General features: G+C 41.5%; 1 protein-coding gene across 1 annotated transcript in view; it reads left to right on the forward strand.

The window, feature by feature from the left end:
- The first annotated feature begins 4066 nt into the window (after positions 1-4066).
- LOC133080450 (myosin-1-like) overlaps positions 4067-20663 on the forward strand; it is a 28781-nt gene continuing 12184 nt past the window's right edge. Inside the window, 29 exon segments of the mRNA XM_061176351.1 lie at positions 4067-4261; positions 4361-4504; positions 4618-4774; positions 5869-5896; positions 6669-6783; positions 6870-6962; positions 7101-7164; positions 7820-7918; positions 8014-8117; positions 8271-8409; positions 8613-8731; positions 8822-8971; positions 9090-9260; positions 10056-10362; positions 10457-10527; positions 11598-11685; positions 11766-11883; positions 12182-12305; positions 12394-12530; positions 12626-12875; positions 15025-15267; positions 15360-15536; positions 15619-15764; positions 16016-16106; positions 16193-16582; positions 17187-17313; positions 19116-19234; positions 19395-19591; positions 20342-20525. Coding sequence (XP_061032334.1) covers positions 4076-4261; positions 4361-4504; positions 4618-4774; positions 5869-5896; positions 6669-6783; positions 6870-6962; positions 7101-7164; positions 7820-7918; positions 8014-8117; positions 8271-8409; positions 8613-8731; positions 8822-8971; positions 9090-9260; positions 10056-10362; positions 10457-10527; positions 11598-11685; positions 11766-11883; positions 12182-12305; positions 12394-12530; positions 12626-12875; positions 15025-15267; positions 15360-15536; positions 15619-15764; positions 16016-16106; positions 16193-16582; positions 17187-17313; positions 19116-19234; positions 19395-19591; positions 20342-20525 — 4338 coding nt within the window. The 5' untranslated portion in view covers positions 4067-4075.

Here is a 20663-nt window from a genome sequence, read left to right on the forward strand (position 1 = left end):
CTCTTTCTGAGAACACTGTGACATTTTGCAGATGCCTGATAAAGAAAGTGTCTAAGAAAATAAAATGATGTACCTGTGGTTACAAAGCAGGTTAAGAGTTGGCTAGGAAAGCCCCTCTCAGAAGCATGTTTCCTGGAAGACCCTTCCTGATTGCTTTAACCTACTGAGGTAGAAGAGTGTTACCAGCAAGCACACTGGACTGCGAATCAGGCGACCAAGGTCTACACTGCTGTGTGATTTGTGAACTCTCTTCTATTCTTTGAATCTCAGTTACTTTATTAGTGAAATGAGGAATATGGATTAGATAGTCCCTTACAGCAATAAAATCCTGTGACCATTACAAACAGTATCTCCAGATATCTGCTTTCATAAGGCAGCCTCTTTCCATTAAATCAACTGAAATATAAGTACAATAATACATGAATGGTTGCAATACAGGGTATATTAAGCAAATTTTGTCTCAGTCCCAGATAGACAATGCTGACATAAGAGATGCAAGACCACAGAGACAATAAAACAAATATTTTTTTAAATTAAACAACAGAATAGAAAATAACGTGCAGGTATTGTTTGTAAGCAAAATGTGAAATATATACCATGGATAACTGATGGAGAAGTCACAGATGCTGCATAATTAGACAGAGAAATACCCTGTTTTCTAGTTTGTTCCTATGTTGAGTTTCATAGAGGAAAAGAGATTTCACAAGCAACTTACATTTAAAAAACAAAAGTGAAAGAAGCAGGACAACCCAGCTCGGCGAAGTCGTGGAATGATTTGACAGTGAATCAGAGGCGACTGACTGAAGGAAACGAAAGAAGCTGTCTATCTTTGGCTGCTCTTCATGAAGCAAGTTTTAAAATTAAATTTCCAAGCATCCTTGAAAAAGTACAATAAATGGGGGGAAAAATCATGGTTTCTTGGGAGAAACTAACAATCTTTTTCTGACTCTCTGGTAAAGAGCAGAAACTTTCCTCCCTAGTATAATATCTGCAATTGTACGGGCAGTTGAAAAGACTACACATGGGCAATTCAGTGAAACACAAGAGCAGCAGGCAACAAAGTTCAGGGAATCCAGATCATAGCTGTCTTTGAAACACCACCTTACATTATTCCAAAAGCAGTCACTTCCAGGTTGCCAACAACTCAAATTATTTATAGTAGATTGATTTATACACTTAACCCAATGTGAGAGGAAATATTTCTAATTATATCCAAACATCTTTAATATTAGGGGAATTATACTTGGGAGACCTTCATTGCCAAAAACACGTTTTGCCAAATGTGATTTAAGAAAGAGGAGGAGGCTACGTGTTTTCCATATCTGACCCTATAAAAGTACCCTTGGAATGAGTATGATTTGTCTCTCCTCATAAAGCTTCAAGGTAAGCGTGTGTGAGGACAGGGCTCTGTCTGAAGGGCCAGCAGAGATGCCTGGCTGCCTGCACGCATGCCACACATCCTGGCCCGCACTGCCCATGGCAGCCCTTCCAGGGAATTACCAACTTACTACGTGGCAATTTTAATTAGATGTTTTGGTGTTCCCAGTCATTTCCTGCTTCTCAATTCAGAATCCTTCATGCTATTATTGGGAATTGTTAGCATTTAATAAGAAGAAATTTGCTCTTTTTCTTACAGTTCTGACCCACTTCAAGGTTGCATCTCTAAGGTAAGATACTGATTTTTCTCATTCCTCGCAGGGAGCAAGAAATCTGCAGTGGCTTGGAGAGTGGTCGGGGGCGGGGGGTGGGGGGGGGTGGAGGTTATAAAATAAAAGCATTTCAATTTCATGGCTGTTCATGCTTCCCTTGAAAAACTCTGAGGGAGACTTTAGAAACTGGTTCTCATTAATTTATATCTTTTGCAATAAATGAAATGCTTTCTCAGAATCTTTAGGAGTTTTTAGATACAATTTTTTCCATTTCCAGCATTGCAGTTTGTATTTTAAATAATTGAATTACAACATGCAATACAACATTTCACAGTGTTGCTGTTTATTTACAGAGAAAATGTATTGGGTTGGCCAAAAAGTTCGTTCGTGTTTTTTTCCGTAACATCTTAATGGAAAAGCCTGAACAAACTTTTTGGCCAAACCAATAAATTTCCTATACACAGCTTTTACTCACCACTGTATATAATATAAAAAACCTTGAGATGCTGTCTAAATGGATTAATAGAATGGATTGAATCCTTGCCTTGGAAAAGTGGCTGAAATCTGCATATTGTTTCACACTCTGTAAAATGGACATTTAAAAAAATATAATATGAAAAATGTGAGCATTTTTAGCAAGATAAAGGATTTTAATTGTGCTATCCAAATCACTGTAGTTTGAACAGAAAAATGTTGAGAAGATTACCCAAGTGCTTTTGAGTTTTCCTTGAAAAGGTATCTTTTTAAACAGTATGGAGGTTCCTTAAAAAACTAAAAATAGAACTATCATATGACCCAGCAATCCCACTACTGGGCATATACCCTAAGAAAACCATAATTCAAAAAGAGATATGTACCACAATGTTCACTGCAGCACTATTTACAATAGCCAGGACAGAGAAGCAACCTAAGTGTCCATCGACAGATGAATGGATAAAGAAGATGTGGCACATATATACAATGAAATATTACTCAGCCATAAAAAGAAACGAAATTGAGTTATTTGTAGTGAGGTGGATGGACCTAGAGTCTGTCACACAGAGTGAAGTCAGTCAGAAAGAGAAAAACAAATACCGTATGCTAATACATATATATGGAATCTAAAAAAAACAAAACTAAAAAACAATGGTTCTGAAGAACCTAGGGGCAGGACAGGAATAAAGACGCAGACGTAGAGAATGGACTTGAGGACACGGGGAGGAGGAAGGGTAAGCTGGGACGAAGTGAGAGAGTGGCATGGACATATATACACAACCTAATGTAAAATAGATAGCTGGTGGGAAGCAGCCGCATAGCACAGGGAGATCAGCTCGGTGCTTTGTGACCACCTAGAGGGGTGGGATAGGGAGGGTGGGAGGGAGGGAGATGCAAGAGGGAGGGGATATGGGGATATATGTATATGTATAGCTGATTGACTTTGTTATACAGCAGAAACTAACACACCATTGTAAAGCAATTATACTCCAATAGAGACGTTAAAAAAAAAGATATCTTTATTATAAAATAGGTTATATATGATCATTATTCACAGGATTGACGAATGTTAAAGTGGCAGGAGACAGATCTTGAAAAGAAAGTTTTCTGAAAGTTTTATGAGAATACTAGTAATAAAGCAAGAAAACATAGGTAATAACATTTTATAATGCCTTTGAGAAATACTAAAGAGAGGTAAAGAAACTGAGTTTGTCAAAATTATGACACAGGAACAAGAGAAGTTGATGTAAAATAGGATATTTTTAACTGAACAATGCAAAACAAGGCTCCTCACATTTCTGCTTTCCTTTATTAGGTAGTCCTTGTAAATCCCAAATCTATAATGAAAAGGTTTTCACCAGGTACTAAATAGTTCCTATAACTTTAGCAACGTATTTCTATTGATGTTTTAATTTATAAAGCCAACTTTGGTCCTTCCCCACACCCAGCATGTGTTCTAAGAGGTGTGAAGGGTGCCGTAGAAGGAAAACACTCCCTGTCTGCAAGGTGCTTATAATCCAACTGGAAGATAAGAACTACAAGTGAAAGAGCTGGAGAAATCCTGCAGTCATCTTAGCATGGTGTTCTGTATAAGGTGATGATAGGAGGCTTCTTAAGATTAATATGCAAATGAAACAGAAAAAGGAGCTACAATATCATACAGTAGATGAGCCAGAAACAACGGTCTCTTTCCAAATGCAAGAATAAGTATCTATCACCACTGGCACAGAACACGGAGACTGACATTTCACCTCCAGCCAAACCAGGGAGTTGACCATACCCAACAAGATGCTAGCGCTCAACTTGTCAAGGAATAATGTCGTGGTTTTTTTTTTAACATGAATCGAATGGTCCAGTTGCTGGTTTTCTATAATGTCTTTCCTTCCTCTGCCAGGCAGTGTCTTTGATTTGGCTGCCATCAATAACCCACAGCCACGAGTTCTGAGGCTGAGATGGCCATTTTTGGGGAGGCTGCTCCTTACCTCCGAATGCCTGAAAAGCAGCACATGGAGGCCCAGAATAGGCCTTTTGACGCTAAGACCCCAAACTACGTGGTAGACCCTAAGGAGTCCTATGTGAAAGCAACCCTGCAGAGTACAGAAGGAGGGAAGGTGACAGCCAAGACCGAAGCTGGGGATGTGAGTAAAACATCTGGAGGGGATTAGACTGGGCCCCATTGCCAGTTAGGGGAGCTGACACTCCTTTGTCGACCTGGCTTCTCTTACTTGACTTGACAGATAGTAACTGCGACAGAAGACGAAGTCTTCCCCATGAACCCTCCCAAATGTGACAAGATCGAGGACGTGGTCATGATGACCTACCTGCACGAGGCAGCAGTGCTGTACAACCTCAAAGAGCGTTTCGCAGCCTGGATGATCTACGTGAGTTTGTTCTCACAGCCTCTGCTCATGCAGGTGGTTAATATTTTGAAAAACAGTATGTTATTAAGGTCCCCATAAAATAATTATATTCCTTTTTTTCCTTTACGGTGCAGTCCTACTCAGGCCTCTTCCGTGTCACCGTCAACCCCTGCAAGTGGCTGCCAGTGTACAACGCAGAGGTGGTGGTTGCCTACAGAGGCAAAAAACAGCAGGATGCCCCACCCCACATCTTCGCCACCTCTGACAATGCCTATCAGTTCATGCTGACTGGTGAGTGGCTTGACTGTTTTTCATACAAATTATTTCACCACCTATAATCACAAAATGGAAAAGTTAAAAAGACCTTTAGAAATACTCAAATCCAACCCCCTAGTTGCACACAAGAGGTGACTAAAGCACAAGAGAGGTACACGTTGTCAAGTGGGGATTAAAACTCAGTTCTCCTGATTCTACCTCCACGATTTTACCAGACTATGCTACTACTCCAACCCTAATAAGTTTGTTTACAGTCTCCTTGCTTAGTCATACATGATTTTATATATTTAAGTAACAAAAAAGGTTAAATTAACAGCTGAATAGTATTGTCTGAATAGAAATGAAAAACATGCTCAATCATTTTAGTACCTAAGTTTCCTGTTGATTTTGAATTAGATACTTTAAGAAGTATTGTTACGTCTTTAAAGTCATCAGAACCCATTTCAGAGATAATAGCCTCTCTCTGAATGAAAATGGTATTCGGGGACACTGCATTCAAAAGGAAGTTGTCACTGTCCCCCTTAAAAGAACTTTATTCTGATTGAGGCGCCCTCTCTTACCTGATCTTTCTTTGACCCAATAGCATGCTTTTGGGAGGCTGATCAGAATTAGGGTTGCAGTCTGGGACCTTGAGACAGAGATGTGTGTGTGTGCGCGCGCGTGTGCGTGTTTGTGTGTGTGTAACTGATCCATTTAGAAACTAAATCTCAATCTTGGCCTGATTAACACTATTTGGAACTATGAAATACAGTCCAAATCCTTAGCATATTGTGCATTTTTCAGTTATATGCATTCATCAGCAAAGAGCAGGCCGCTGGAACCTACAGATGACAACTAGGGAACGTGTCTCTGGAAAGGATTGCTCTTTCTTTTAAACCAGAAGGGCACACTTCCTGTGGGGCGTAAGGAGTTTAAAATATGACACATTTTCATGTTTCTCTTCCCCAACTTAAGAGACATAATAACAACACCACGTGTAACTTTACAGTAACATACGGAAAAACTCCACTGAATGTGACACTTACACTCAATGCCCTCAGTGTTTCCCTATAGAAAGTTTTGTCTGTGTAACTAGTAGATATGCTGATTGTCCACTGTCTTTCTTCTAGATGGAGAGAATCAGTCTATCTTAATCACGTATGTATTATTATTCTGAGACTTATTCCTATTTTATTTTCACTGGGAAAATCACAATCCAAAAGAAGAAATTAGTTCACGCCCCATACTAAAGCAATGGCATAATCAGCCTGGAACTAAACATTGCTATCACTTATTATAGGGCTCAGATTGCATCCAAATATAAAATAACAATGTCCCAAATTACATCGTTTGCTAGTCCAGTCTTAAAAGTTCCAGAGCTTTCCAGGGATTGGGAGATACAAAACACCATGTCCACACACGGCCAGAGCCCAGTACTGGAGAGTGAGCACACCCCTTCTGAAGTCTGGGCACTTTGCGGATGTTACCAGTGGGTCATTTCCAAGGCCTACTTGAGGACTGTCTATTCCTTCAAAGACCTAACTTGGGAATATCTTTAGTCTAAGGAAGCTGAAGAACACATGCATTGCTTCAGAGAGTTTCTTACTAATTGTTTCATTTACTACATAGTGCTTGAGGAGCTGCTTCTTGGACCCCTGAAGCCCGGCCTCAGCACCTAGAAGAGAGCCTGACACATTTTAAGCACTCAAGAAATAAGTGCTACATGATTAATGATCGACTGTCTCAGATGCTTATCAGTGCAAAGCAACAGAAATAATATGGGCTAAACGTGGCCTGAAGAGAAAGATCTAGGGCACTCTGACAAAGACATATAAAGACAGGCGCATAAGACAGTAAATGCTAATGGAGGAAGTAGTTTCCTTTGTCACAGAGCTTAATTTCTCACACATATTTGATCACTGCTTGACAGCGGAGAATCTGGGGCTGGGAAGACCGTGAACACGAAGCGTGTCATCCAGTACTTTGCAACAATTGCAGTCACTGGGGAGAAGAAGGAGGAGGAACCTACTCCTGGCAAAATGCAGGTGGGTCTGATTGCCACGTCAGAATCCAAGCTGTCAAGTAAGAAACTCCCGAGCCCCACATGTGAGGACTGCTCTTGCCTTTGCAGGGGAGTCTGGAAGATCAAATCATGAATGCCAACCCCCCGCTGGAGGCCTATGGCAACGCCAAGACCGTGAAGAATGACAACTCCTCTTGCTTTGTAAGTCTGTGGCTCAGAGAAGGGTTTTCTCAGGTGTCCTCTCAAATGCCAGAGAAGGCTGTCTGAGTTACTAATTCTATCTCTTGTTACTCGTGTGCTAACAGTGTTGTATATAACATCATCTTTTTCACTTGCAAGGGTGAATGCATCAGGATCCACTTCCTTAGCACGGGGAGACTGGCTTCTGCTGATATTGAAACATGTGAGTAACAGGACCTCCTAAATAGAATCCAAGAATGACAAATGATGGTTGGGAGGAACATCGTACAGCTCCTGCTGAGCCTGGAGCCTGTGAAACACCAGTCACTGCCAAACATGCCTGTGGGTAATGCCAGGCTTAACCAGAGCCCACAGTGTGCTTCACCCACTTCAGTCAGGAGCCAACGGTCCTCTAGAAACTGCCAGGAGTTGCTGGGCTTATCTGAAGGATGCCAGCCTCAGAAGAAATTTCAAATTTTTCTAAGAAAAAACTAAGACTGGGGGTATATAACTTGGGTTTAGTGTATGTGATTTCTTCCTAGTGTGAGCCTTGATAAATGGTGCCCTTAGTAACCCCTCTGTTATAAAGCGAGAAGAGACCCTGAGGAGGAACAGGTTATCAAGAATCAATTATATTTGAAATGTCAAGAATCTTCTGTATGAGAAATGAACATGTCTTGAGCCAGGCAACTTCAGTTTCCTTCTAGAGGTGGCAAGAGCAACCGCAGTGGTAGAGACGTAATATGTGATACCTCACGGGACCATTCAGCTGAAATCTCATGGGGCCAGTGAGATTTAGCTTATGACCCCAAGTTCCAAAATCATTCCAGGCACTTTATCATTTTTCCCTCTAATCCAATGTCTACTTTCCATTGCAGATCTTCTGGAGAAGTCTAGAGTCACTTTCCAGCGAAAGGCAGAAAGAAGCTACCATATATTTTATCAGCTCAGGTCTAACAAGAAGCCAGAACTAGTTGGTATGAAAGAGCTTAAATTTATTAAGTTAGAAGCCAATGTTTTTATTAGCACACCTTCTAATGTAAAACATACACCCTGAATTCTATGTACCCAGAAATGCTCATGATCACCACCAACCCATATGACTATGCCTTCGTCAGTCAAGGGGAGATCACAGTCGCTAGCATTAATGACGCAGAAGAGCTGTTGGCCACAGACGTAAGTTACACATGCAGTTTTTTAAAAGTAAGTCATTGTGTATGGAAATGACGACGACAACCTGCTGTAGGTGTGAATAAGGACACAGTATAAGTTCTTCTAAATAAGTTAGTGTCTTGTGCCCTAATTCTGCCCTCTCATCTCTCCTGGTAGAGCGCCACTGACATCGTGGGCTTCTCTTCTGAGGAAAAAGTGTCCATCTTCAAGCTCACGGGGGCAGTAACGCATTACGGGAACATGAAATTCAAGCAAAAGCAGCGTGAGGAGCAAGCAGAGCCAGATGGCACTGAAGGTACCAAATGAACCTCCAACTGGGTTAAATGAGAGAATATAGGCAAATAAGCCCACTCCAAACCCATGTCTCCTTTGCACCTGAGCATCTGATGGCCACATACAAATTTAACCCCACACAGGAATGATTCATTCCTTACTCTGCCCCGAGGAGCTGTGGGGTCATAGTAGGTCACGTTGGATGTCTGAATTGTGTCTCTGCAGTTGCTGAAAAGGCTGCCTCTCTCCAAGGTCTGAACTCTGCTGACCTGCTCCAAGCCCTCTGCTACCCCAAGGTCAAGGTCGGCAATGAGTATGTCACCAAAGGCCAGAGTGTGCAGCAGGTAATGGCACAACCTCTGTGAATCTCACACTTCCCAGGCCTTCAGGACACGTCTTTAATAACAGCAACGATCATTACTCTGTCTATGAAGGTGTACAATGCAGTGGGAGCCCTGGCCAAAGCCGTCTACGAGAAGATGTTCCTGTGGATGGTCGCCCGCATCAACCAGCAGCTGGACACCAAGCAGCCCAGGCAGTTCTTCATCGGGGTCTTGGACATCGCTGGCTTTGAGATCTTTGATGTGAGTTGTTTGCATCAATGACAAGCCTCAAAGCACCCTTCCGCTTTGTGTCTGCTTTGCTGAGTCTCCACTGGATTTTCCAAACTCACTCAAACTCTTTGGTATTCGAAATACCCAGTTCAACAGCCTGGAGCAGCTGTGCATCAACTTCACCAACGAGAAACTGCAACAGTTTTTCAACCACCACGTGTTCGTGCTGGAGCAGGAGGAGTACAAGAAGGAGGGCATCGAGTGGACGTTCATCGACGTTGGGAACGACATGGACGCCTGCGTTGACATCCTCGAGAGGGTTCACTTCCCTTTCTCAGATCACAGATCACACTGCTGACCCGTATTTAAAAGAAAATCGTAACACTCGCTGTATACTCTGGTAAGAGATTTCTACTTGTAACTAAAATCAGGAAAATTCCTTTGCCAACTCCAAGGTAGCTATTCTGGTAAAAGGAGACTGAATCTTTTCTAGAGAGTCCAGAACTCTACATTTCCCCACAGTGTGCAATGCAAGCCTGATACTTAAGCCATCTTTCCTCATAAAAGAGCTCTGAGGAGAGCACGTTTTACTTCTTATTTCTTTGTCAGCCTTGGAGTCATCACTGCTGGCATTTGAAATTGGAATTTCTAGTGCTTTAAAGAAGAGGCTCTCAGTTGTGTCAAAGACTTGCCACTATTACTTTTAGTAAAACTGCACATTTCCCTAATCTCACTCCTAGAAATACTTTTGGGTAAGTGTGGGGTGGAGCCTTGGAATATCTGCATTTTTACCAACTGCTTCTGACACAACCCATCTGCAAGTCACACCTGGAGAAATATTGCTCTAAGGCCTTTGGGGCAAAGACACAAACTCCACCAGAGCTCCTTCCTTGTTTATCTTACTCTCCATCATATCCCAGAGCCCAACACCACACCCGGATCTTGATAGGTACCTGATAAATATTTGTGATTTAACAACTTCTGACCAAAGAAATGAGTTCTCACTAACTGTAAAGAATGAAATGACGAATTTACTCAAATAGGATCATTGTGTTCCACATTATTTCTACAGGCAGACAAAATTCAAGTGTCATGTTTCTTTTCATTCTCTCAGCCTATGGGCGTCTTCTCTATCCTGGAAGAGGAGTGCATGTTCCCCAAGGCCACAGACACCTCCTTCAAGAACAAGCTGTATGAACAGCATCTTGGAAAGTCTCCCTGCTTCCTGAAGCCCAAGGCGGTTAAAGGCAGGGCTGAGGCCCACTCCTCCCTGGTGCACCACGCCGGCACCGCGGACTACAACATCACTGGCTGGCTGCACAAGAACAGGGACCCCCTGAACGAGTCGGTGGTCGGGCTGTACCAGAATTCCACAGTGAAGATTCTGGCTTTCTTTTTCTCTGAGCAAACATCTGAAGCAGGTAATTATCAACAGAATTAATCTTTTACTTAATGTATAAAACTGAGGCAGAGAAAGCCTGTACTATGAGTGCTTGTGATTTCTCTTCCCCTTAGAGGGTGGCGGTGCAAAGAAAGGCGGCAAGAAGAAGGGTTCTTCTTTCCAGACCGTGTCAGCTGTCTTCAGGGTACAAACTTCACTTTCTCTCTCTAACTAGGTTCAGGAAGTTAAATTTTACTTTACTATGTGGGGAAGGGTAAATAATCTTGCAAGGATTCTAGAGCTAAATGTGGCTCCAGGAGACAGGTCAGCAGGTACTGGTAGCATTGACTCTCGCAGGAAGGTGTGGGGTAGCTTGGAGGAGATAGCTCAGTATATAGGAGACACAGGTGCCAGGAGGTCAGAGTCAGTATGAGATGGTAAAATTCAATAATGGGGCCGGGAAATAAGGTCTTCTGACACTTAAAAGCTTCTTCTGGGAGAAGATGAAGCAAAACATGAGATTTCCTTTGGGAGCATCCAAATGGGGTAGGTGCTTAGGTGTATACTGGCATAAAACTGAAATGAGTAGATTCTGAAAGGTGAGGATAGAAAAATCGTGGTAGGATTTGGAGGCTGATCTAAAGAAGAAAATAAGAAATCAGGTGTGATAAGAAATAGCTTTTTAAGGAAAATGTACTTATCTGTTGACAATCCTATCTGTAATAACTGAAGTTCTAGTTATTCTGAAAAATCAGGATTTCCATAGGGTGGAAAACCTCTCACATTGGCAATATGGCTGTCCGTTTTCTGCCAATTCCCAGAACAAGGCATTAAAAGGCCCCTTGCTATGAAACCAGCAGGAAGACACAGCTATGTAATTATAAGGAATAAGCATGTGCTAGAGAAGCAGATACAATTGAAAGCTGGGTAAAGAAAGAAATGGGAGAGCTGGAAGGAGATTTTGAGTTTTTTGTAAATCGGACCACATTATCTAGGCAAAAGATTATGGACAGAGTATTTCCATACGTTAAAATGCCATAACTTTAGAACATACGCTAGGAAATTCAACAGGAATGAATAACCACTTCAACAGCGAGTTTATAAGGCACAAAGATAGGGAAAATAGAGATATTTCCAGAGATAACCCTCTGCAAATTCAATCTGGCTACTAATCATTGAAATTAAAACAGTATCATGGATCATGATAATTATGTCTATAAATATGAATGTACAAAAACAGTGCATTTTTAACCAAATATTCATATGGTTCCACAGGAGAATGTGGGTAAGCTGACGACCAGCCTGAGGAGCACTCACCCCCACTTTGTACGGTGCATCGTCCCCAATGTAACCAAAACCCCTGGTAAGACACTTCTGACATCCAGACAAGCTCTAGTGTGACTGCTCATTAGACTAGTATATGGAAAATGTGTCTCTTTTTAGGGTTCTTGGATAATGAGCTTGTCCTGAACCAGCTGAGGTGTAACGGTGTGCTGGCAGGCATCCGCGTCTTCAGTAAGGGGCTCCCAAGCAGAATCCTGCATGCAGACTTCATATACGGGTCAGACTTTCTCACTGGGAATTATTTTACAAGGTTCTTGTTATTTCATTTTTCAATGAAATAATCCTGTCCTTTATAACTTCTATTAAAATTGAAGAGCAACAAATTTAAAAGACTCCGTATCGATATACCAAAAGTTTGACACCCTTTGAATATACAAAGACTAGATAAGGAGATAGATATGATTGCTTGATTATCTGTGTTAGACTACCCAACAGTTAAGTTGTTTCTATAATGAGGCAGGAAGATTTCTTGTTGGCGACAACAGCTGTATCATTTACTTGTTTGGCTCAAACAGATACAAGATATTAAATGCAAGTGCAATCCCTGAAGGACAATTCACTGACGGCAAGGATGCTTCTGAGAAGCTCCTTGGGTCCCTCGACATTGACCACACCAAGTACAAATGTGGTCTAACCAAGGTAATAGTCTCTAAGGCCCACCAGACACTATGCCTGTCCCTTTGGAGTCTATGTAAAGTTTCTGATCTGCAACTCTGCCCATGCACAGGTCTTTTTCAAAGCTGGCTTTCTGGGGGTACTAGAGGAGATGCGAGAGAACAAGGTGGCCCAGCTGGTTATTCAAACCCAGGCCAGGTGCAGAGGGTTCTTGGCAAGAGTGGAGTACCAGAGGATGGAGGAGCAGAGGTAAAATAGGAAACGTTACTAAACCCCATCAGCCAAGGCCTTTTCATTCTGTTTCCTGTTATACCTGCCTTTGAACATTTCTGTTCCTATCACAGACAGTCCATCTTCTGTATCCAGTACAATATTCGTGTTTTCATGAATGTGAAAGACTGGCCCTGGATGAAGCTGTATTTCAAAATCAAGGTCCTCCTCAAGAGTGCAAAGACAGAGGAGACGCCCACCCCGAAAGGTGATGAGGAGACCAAAGAAAAGCCGGATCAGTCAAGCGCAAAATTGAAAGAACTTGAAGAGAAAATTGAAATTCTGATGCAAGAGAAAAATGACCTGCAGCTCCAGGTTCAATCTGTGAGTATCAGAAGCCATTGCTTGCAATCTGATGCTAGAATTTCGATTCAGCAGTTGCTAGGGGGAGAGTCTAAATTCCACCTTATTAAGGGACTGATTATCAATCTTTCTTAATTCACAACTCCTCAGAATGTTCCATAAAATTTCATATACAATATTACTAAAAAGCTCTGTGGTAGGATTCCTTTTTGTTGACAAGGGAAAAATAAAAGCATTTTTCCTTTCCCCCTGTTGTTTCTCCTAGCACAATATGGGCAGTAAATAAAGTGATCTTTGTTCCCTAAGAGTCTCCCTGCTGAAAAATGCAAATAAGAGCAGTGAAGAAAGAACAGTGTTGACAGTGAAGAGCGAGGAGACTTTATGATGAGAACGTATCAACTCGAAACCCATATTCTGAATTTTAAAATCTATGGTCCCCTGGCAATTTCCCTCTCAACTATATCTTTAGAAAGTCTCTAGGACCTGAAAGAATAAGATCATTGCAAAGATAATGGCAATGCTTTCTATAAATAGTGTCAATTAGGCAAAGCATGAGAAATAGCACTGATGTTCTTGTCTTGATGTCCCAAGAAATATCCAGAGGCTTGAGAAGAAATATTTGATCAACACCACTGTCTAACCCATTTCTGTGACCCAAATGACAAGAAAATTTCAGCTGCCACCACTGAAATCAACAACAGAAACATTAAAAGCTACTCTCTAGTTCTCTGAATTCAGAAGGGAATCTGCACTGGTTCCAGTGGGTGCACAGGTTTTAGACACATAACTAGAAAAATTAAAGAAAAATGAATTATAAATACCTAGGCTGGCACTGTGACTTCCCTTGTGGTTTATGGAGACAAAGGTTTTCCAAATTGAGGAGGGGTTCATCACACCTTCAAGAATCAAGAGATAATTGTATGGAAGTTAATTTCTCTCAGTATAATATGATCCAAGTATAATCAGTATAACTGATCTAAGTATACTCCTCTCAGTATAATATGACTTCTTTTCAACATTACTCTATCAACTACCCATTTAATAAATATTTCATGAAGTTCCAAGCATTAGGGATACAACTTTGAGCAAGAGACATAGTCCCTGCCCTCAGAGGATTTATATTCCAACTCCTATTTCTTCTCCTGAGAAACACGCTTGCTACTTCTCTAGCACCACCTTCTAAAATGTTCCGTTCCCCTTAGTTCTTCCGCGTGCTCCCATTAATTCCACCCACTCTGTCACTGTAGCATGTGTCTTCCCTTTAATTCACTTTTCTGCTAAATACCCAACCATTTTCTTTGCTTTCCATATACTAAACTTTTCTGGAAAATAATATTAAATAAAGAAAACTAACTGAAATTATATACCAACACATTAAACACAGGTCATCATGCAGGGGAGTAAAAAAATTTCCTTGACCCTCTTAGGGTTCCTTGGCTGGGTCTGAAAATTAAAGTGACAAAGATAGATTGACAGGAGAAAAACAAACAAATTTAATTTAATTTTTATGTGTACAAGGGAGCCTTCACAAGAGAATAAAGACCTAAAGAAGTGACCAGAGCATGGAGCTTTTATACCCTTTAGACAAAGAAATGATAAATATGTGAAGAATTGACAAGACAAAGGGGTCTGGACTGGGATAGTAAGTGATGAAGAAATAACTAGGAAGATAAGGGTTAGTTTAACAAGCTTTGTTTATACAGCCTTCTCAGTCCTAAATTCCCCACCTCTTGTGATAAGAATGTCTTCTTTCCTCCCAGTACAGGGAGGGGACCTTCCACATGGAAGTTTTATGATGACCTGTTTCAGGGAAGAAGGGTGAGGGGAATGGGTCAGGGTGGGCTTCCTATTTCTGCTCTTTTCTCAAATTCCTCTAGCTTAAGATATTCATTTTGCCAAGGTACCATACTTTGGGATAGTGTATCCTGAACCCCATCATTAATAAGTATAATTTTATTATAAATTCATCAGGAATTATGACCAATTCCTTTTTTAAAAATCTCCAGTGCCATAAGTGGAGTGCCCAATAAATATTTCCTAAATGATGGAAAGCTAATAAAAATTAACCTAAAGCTTTAAAGCACAATTTATTTGTTTGGTTTCAAAATCTTAATAAAATCTGAAAATGTCCACAGAACAAGATCTAAAAGTGTCTACTGTCCCTTCTCAGGAAGCAGATAGATTGGCTCATGCAGAAGATAGATGTAACCAGCTGATCAAAACCAAAATCCAGCTCGAGGCAAAGATCAACGAAGTGACTGAGAGAGCTGAGAATGAGGAAGAGATCGATGCTGAGCTGACGGCCAGGAAGAGGAAACTGGGGGACGAATGTTCAGAACTGAAGAAAGACATAGATGACCTTCAGGTGACACTGGTCAAGGTTGAGAAGGAGAAACATGCCGCAGAGAACAAGGTACGAAATATATTTGTATACAGCATATAGAGACTCTGCCATCTAACTAAGCTGCTTTAGAGCAGAGATCATCTCTTCCTTAACCTTTCTAGGTGAAAAACCTCACAGAAGAGATGGCAGGCCTGGACGAAGTCATAGCTAAGCTGACCAGGGAAAAGAAGGCCCTCCAGGAGGCCTACCAGCAGACCCTGGATGACCTGCAGGCAGAAGAGGACAAAGTGAACACCCTGACCAAAGCTAAAGCCAAGCTACAGCAGCAAGTGCATGACGCAAGTCTAGGATTATCAAGGAAATTATTTTCTTCAAAGGGAAGCTAAGCAATCCTTATGACTCAACATTATTTATATTTAGCTTGAAGGATCTCTGGAACAAGAAAAGAAACTGCGCATGGACTTACAGAGGGCCAAGAGGAAGCTGGAAGGTGACCTAAAATTGGCCCAAGAATCCACAATGGATATAGAAAATGATAAGCAGCAACTTGATGAAAAACTCAGAAAGTGAGTATGAGAGAATTCAACTGTAACCTGCTCGTTGTCTGGATCTCAAAAATATTACTTCACAGCACACAGAAAAAAACAAATAATGACATCTTTAACTTTTGTATTTAATGAAAATGGTACAGTACTGACTTGTAAAACATGCACTTAGCACTTCCTCAACACCAGCAGTACAAAAACGTTCAGTTACACATAGACAAGAAGACTGGCAAGAGGACAGAGTATGAGCTAATGTGTTGCTCTCCTAACAGGAAAGAGTTTGAAATGAGCCGTCTGCAAAGCAAGATCGAAGATGAACAAGCACTTGGCATTCAACTGCAGAAGAAGATCAAGCAGTTACAGGTAAGCCCATGATGTCCATCAGTTTCATTCAACATGACAAAACACTAACACAAAGGAGCTAACGTTGAGCTCTTCCCCACTGCCAGGCCCGCATCGAGGAGCTGGAGGAGGAGATCAAGGCAGAGCGGGCCTCCCGTGCCAAAGCAGAGAAGCCCCACTCGGACCTCTCCTGGAAGCTGGAGGAGATCAGCGAGCGGCTGGAAGAGGCCGGCGGGGCCACTTCGGCCCAGACTGAGATGAATAAGAAGCAGGAGGCCGAGTTCCAGAAAATGCGCAGGGACCTGGAGGAGGCCACCCTGCAGCACGAGGCCACGGCGGCCACGCTCAGGAAGAAGCAGGCGGACAGTGTGGCCGAGCTGGGGGAGCAGACTGACAACCTACACAGGGTCAAGCAGAAGCTGGAGAAGGAGAAGAGTGAGCTGAAGATGGAGACTGATGACCTTGCTAGCAACATGGAGACTGTCTCCAAAGCCAAGGTACAATCATGATTTAAGTCTTAAAGAGATTTCTGGAGGACAGGTGTGAGTGAGCCTTTCAAGAATCACTAGTACCTGGCAGGAGGAGACTATGGCAGGAGGCTGGTCGCAGGAAGGGCAACTCCCATGTGATGGGGCCTCGTGCTCCCTCTTTACAGGAGAAGAGCTGTCCCCAAAGAATATGCATCCTGAAAACTCAAGTTCTTTCCAATGAAAAATACAATTCAATGATGTATTTCGAAATTTTTAAAACGCCTCACCTTGATTAGGCTTTTTGTTTTTCCCTTAAGCACAAATACATAATCTGCTTCTCAAAGAAGTTTCATGAGCTGAGTCATCGAGTATCACTATTCTCATATCACAGATAAGCCAACTGAGTAAAGGCTTAGTTTCACAAAGCAATTTCGTGGCAGTAGGTTTAGACTATGTGTCTTGTTACTCTTTCCATCACAAACTAAGGCCTCAGTTGTTTTTTTTTTTTGGTAAAGCTAGTTTATTCTCAAAATAAATGAGTACTGCAGCTCCTATGGAATGCTTAGATTACTGCAAATTTCTATGGTCCAAATACTTGCTTAAGATGCCGTTTACCACTTCTTGAATGCAGGGAAACCTTGAAAAGACGTGCCGTGCTCTAGAAGACCAAGTGAGTGAACTTAAGGCAAAGGAGGAAGAGCAGCAGCGGCTGATCAATGACCTGACGGCTCAGAGAGCACGCCTGCAGACGGAATCAGGTGGGCCATCTACCAGTGTTGACCTTGAATGATACATTTATCTTGGCTATCCAGTTGCTGAAAAACTCTACATTGAGTTACCTGAGCTCACATATGACCTCCCTGGGAGGTGCTGCTCATATGAACACCTTATTGACCACCAGCATGGACTACTTTCTTCCTTTCTGTCTTTTTGGTTTTGGGTTTGTTTTCTTTTAAATAGAGACCCAGGCTCTTTCGTTTTTTAACACTTTAAAGCAGATTTCCCTCTAATCTAAAAGTCATCTAATAAAAAAGTGTATCCTGACAGTATTTACTTTTGCTTTTCAAAGTGCTTCCACAAGTTAATTACCTTTTTACCCTCATTAGTCTGTGTAATGTTATCCCCATTTTAAAGATGTCGGATTATGGTAGTGATGAAATGACCTGTCCAAGAACGCTTACTCCAGTCTTTTCCCTGAAGTCTTGCCAATTGCCGGTAGCACCACAGTTAAGTCGGGAAATATTCAGGACCACAATCCAGCCAGGAGCATTCAAGTGAGGTACATAGAGTTTTGATTATCCAAACTGGAGGGTCTCTGCATTTACTCCTCCCCCTATCAACTTGTCCAACTTTCTACCAAAGTTCTCCTCCCCAAGTGAGAGGTAACAAGATGGAAATTGTTCTGTGGGTCATTTGGACCATTAACGTAATAGGTAGATCAAATTGTTGGAGAACCACTGTACTCCTTCATATTCATTCAAATATTGTTCTTTCTAGAACAAAGCTCAAGTAAGGCTTTTATTATTGGTATACAGTTGATAAGTACACTTTATGAAAAAGAAAAACTGTATTCGCAAATAATCAGAATGATCCCTGTAGTTTCTTCTCCTCATTACATGTTTACTCCTAGTAATTTAGTGGTATGAAAAAAAAAATTGAAAGCTGTGATTCTTATTAAATGTTAAAGAGATAAGGCTTCCAGGTAACCAGTTCAAAAATGGTGCTGAAAGTGTTTTCTCTCTTTTTAACATAATACAGTTGACCCTTGAACAACACAGGTTTGAACAGTGTGGGTCCACTTATCCGTGATTTTTTTTTTCTATAAAAACGCACTACAGTACTAGATGATCCACAGTTGGTTGAATCCATGGATGTGAAAAACGAGGGCTGACTGTAAAGTTATAAGCGGATTTGCAACCGCGCAGAGGGTCGAAACCCCTAACCCCGATTGTTCGAGGGTCAACTATATAGTGTATTTTCTGAATTATGGTGCTTAAAGAATGGGAGACAAATTTAAATGCCACTTAGTTTAAGAACTGATTAGTTTCCACAAACCAACTCGTTCTTGGGGTGGAAAGACACTTGATTGTTTCTTAATATAAAAATTCTTCCAGGATTTTCCTTCAAACATCATTTCAGAGGCAACTGCTCAAAGTCTCCTATTTTCCAAAGAATAAATTCGCTTTCAATCAAGTTTCAGTGAAAGGTAAACTAGTACAACACTGTTGCCTTACACAAAAAACACTGGAATGTTTTTTGTTGGTTTGATTTACATTTTTTTTCACATATTTCTTCACCAACTTGTACTGTGATCAAATAGTTTGAAATATCTCCCCAAAACTTCTGTGTTGTTCAGAAGTGTATAATCTGCCTCAAAGTCTTCCCTACTTCTCATTTTCACATAGACGTCCTCACCAGGGTTGAAGCGGAAATTGGTGGTTTGCTAAAATCCACACTTTCCATCATGTTTCAGACCCAGCTCCCTTTCCCTGCTCCAGTTTGTAAGTTAGAGCTTTAATTTCCAAAGTAAGTTGAGTTTTCTGGTTCTTGATCTTTATAGGGGAATACTCACGCCAGCTAGATGAAAAGGACTCATTAGTTTCTCAGCTCTCGAGGGGCAAACAAGCATTCACACAACAGACAGAAGAACTGAAAAGGCAGCTTGAAGAGGAGATAAAGGTTAGCCCTACTCACTGCTGTTGTTGTTTGTCATTATCCTTGCTTTTGAGATTGTTTTCTGCTTACGTCTACAGATTTTCTTCTGGTGGCCTACAGGAGCTTAGGGACTAAACATCACTTTAAAGATATAAAATTAAGTCACCAATCTCTATGTTCTCAGGCCAAGAGTGCCCTGGCCCACGTCCTGCAGTCAGCCCGCCACGACTGTGACCTGCTGCGGGAACAGTATGAGGAGGAGCAGGAAGCCAAGGCTGAGCTGCAGAGGTCAATGTCCAAGGCCAACAGCGAGGTGGCCCGGTGGAGGATCAAATACGAGATGGATGCCATCCAGCGCACAGAGGAGTTGGAGGAGGCCAAGTATGTTCTAGAATTACCTAAAATGAAAACAGCTCTGTTAACAATCAAAGTGCACCTGATATTAAATACCACATGGGCAAATGTCCATTGCTCCCCAAATAAAAACCTAGGAAAAATCATGCATGACATAAACCTAAGCAAGAAAAACAAATACTCTAGGTGGTCTAGGGAAAGAAATTAAGTCAGAGGGTAGAAGGAAAAAGGACATAAGGCAAGAGGAAGCTGAATGATTATTTTTTAAAAGGGGAACTTCTGACATCATCCTATCCATACAGGTGTAGGTAGAATAAGAGTCAATTATACCCTCCCGTGCTGCTCCGCCCTCTTAGCCATTAATGGAAAAATCGGTCCAGGGTGACAGATATGTAAGAGAAAAATAATCAGACTTAAAAGCACAGCTCCCCCTTTTGAGATGTAAAAACATGGTTATTTGTAGAGGAAAAAAGAATACAGTGTTAAAGACTAAAAAGTAGACATTAAGCTCTGTAATAAGAAATAACACGTATTGTTATTAAAGGTCTAAATATTCAATGCAATCAAAAGTTCAAGACTGAACTTAAGAGGGAGACTCTTATTCAACAGCAAGTTTAAGGAAGGGACCTGCTCATTCAAGAGAAAGTTTAAGGAGAGATCTAGTCATTTATTCTGTGAGTAATGTAGAGCCAGATAGGAATTATAATGTTTTGGTGGATGCCTTAGAAGAGTTCCTGAGTGACCATTCACTTCTATTGTCCTTATTTCACTTTTTAGGAAGCAGCTGGCCCAGCGTCTGAAAGATGCCGAGGAATACGTAGAAGCTGTGAATGCCAAATGCGTTTCCCTTGAGAAGACCAAGCAGCAGCTCCAGAATGAGGTCGAGGACCTCATGATTGATGTGGAGAGGACAAATGCCGCCTGTGCAGCCCTGGACAAAAAGCAAAGGAACTTCGATAAGGTAATTTCTGCACCAGTTTCTGTCTCAGCATTCAACATGTGATTAAGGATAGCCTCCCACCTTCCATGTGCCTATTCAAACCATCCGAGGGCTCTTCTCAGCAGCTCCGGCTCCATGAGTAGGTGGGGAGGAGGGGGG

This window comes from Eubalaena glacialis, chromosome 19 (assembly GCF_028564815.1).
Source record: "Eubalaena glacialis isolate mEubGla1 chromosome 19, mEubGla1.1.hap2.+ XY, whole genome shotgun sequence".
NCBI classification, from domain to species: domain Eukaryota; kingdom Metazoa; phylum Chordata; class Mammalia; order Artiodactyla; family Balaenidae; genus Eubalaena; species Eubalaena glacialis.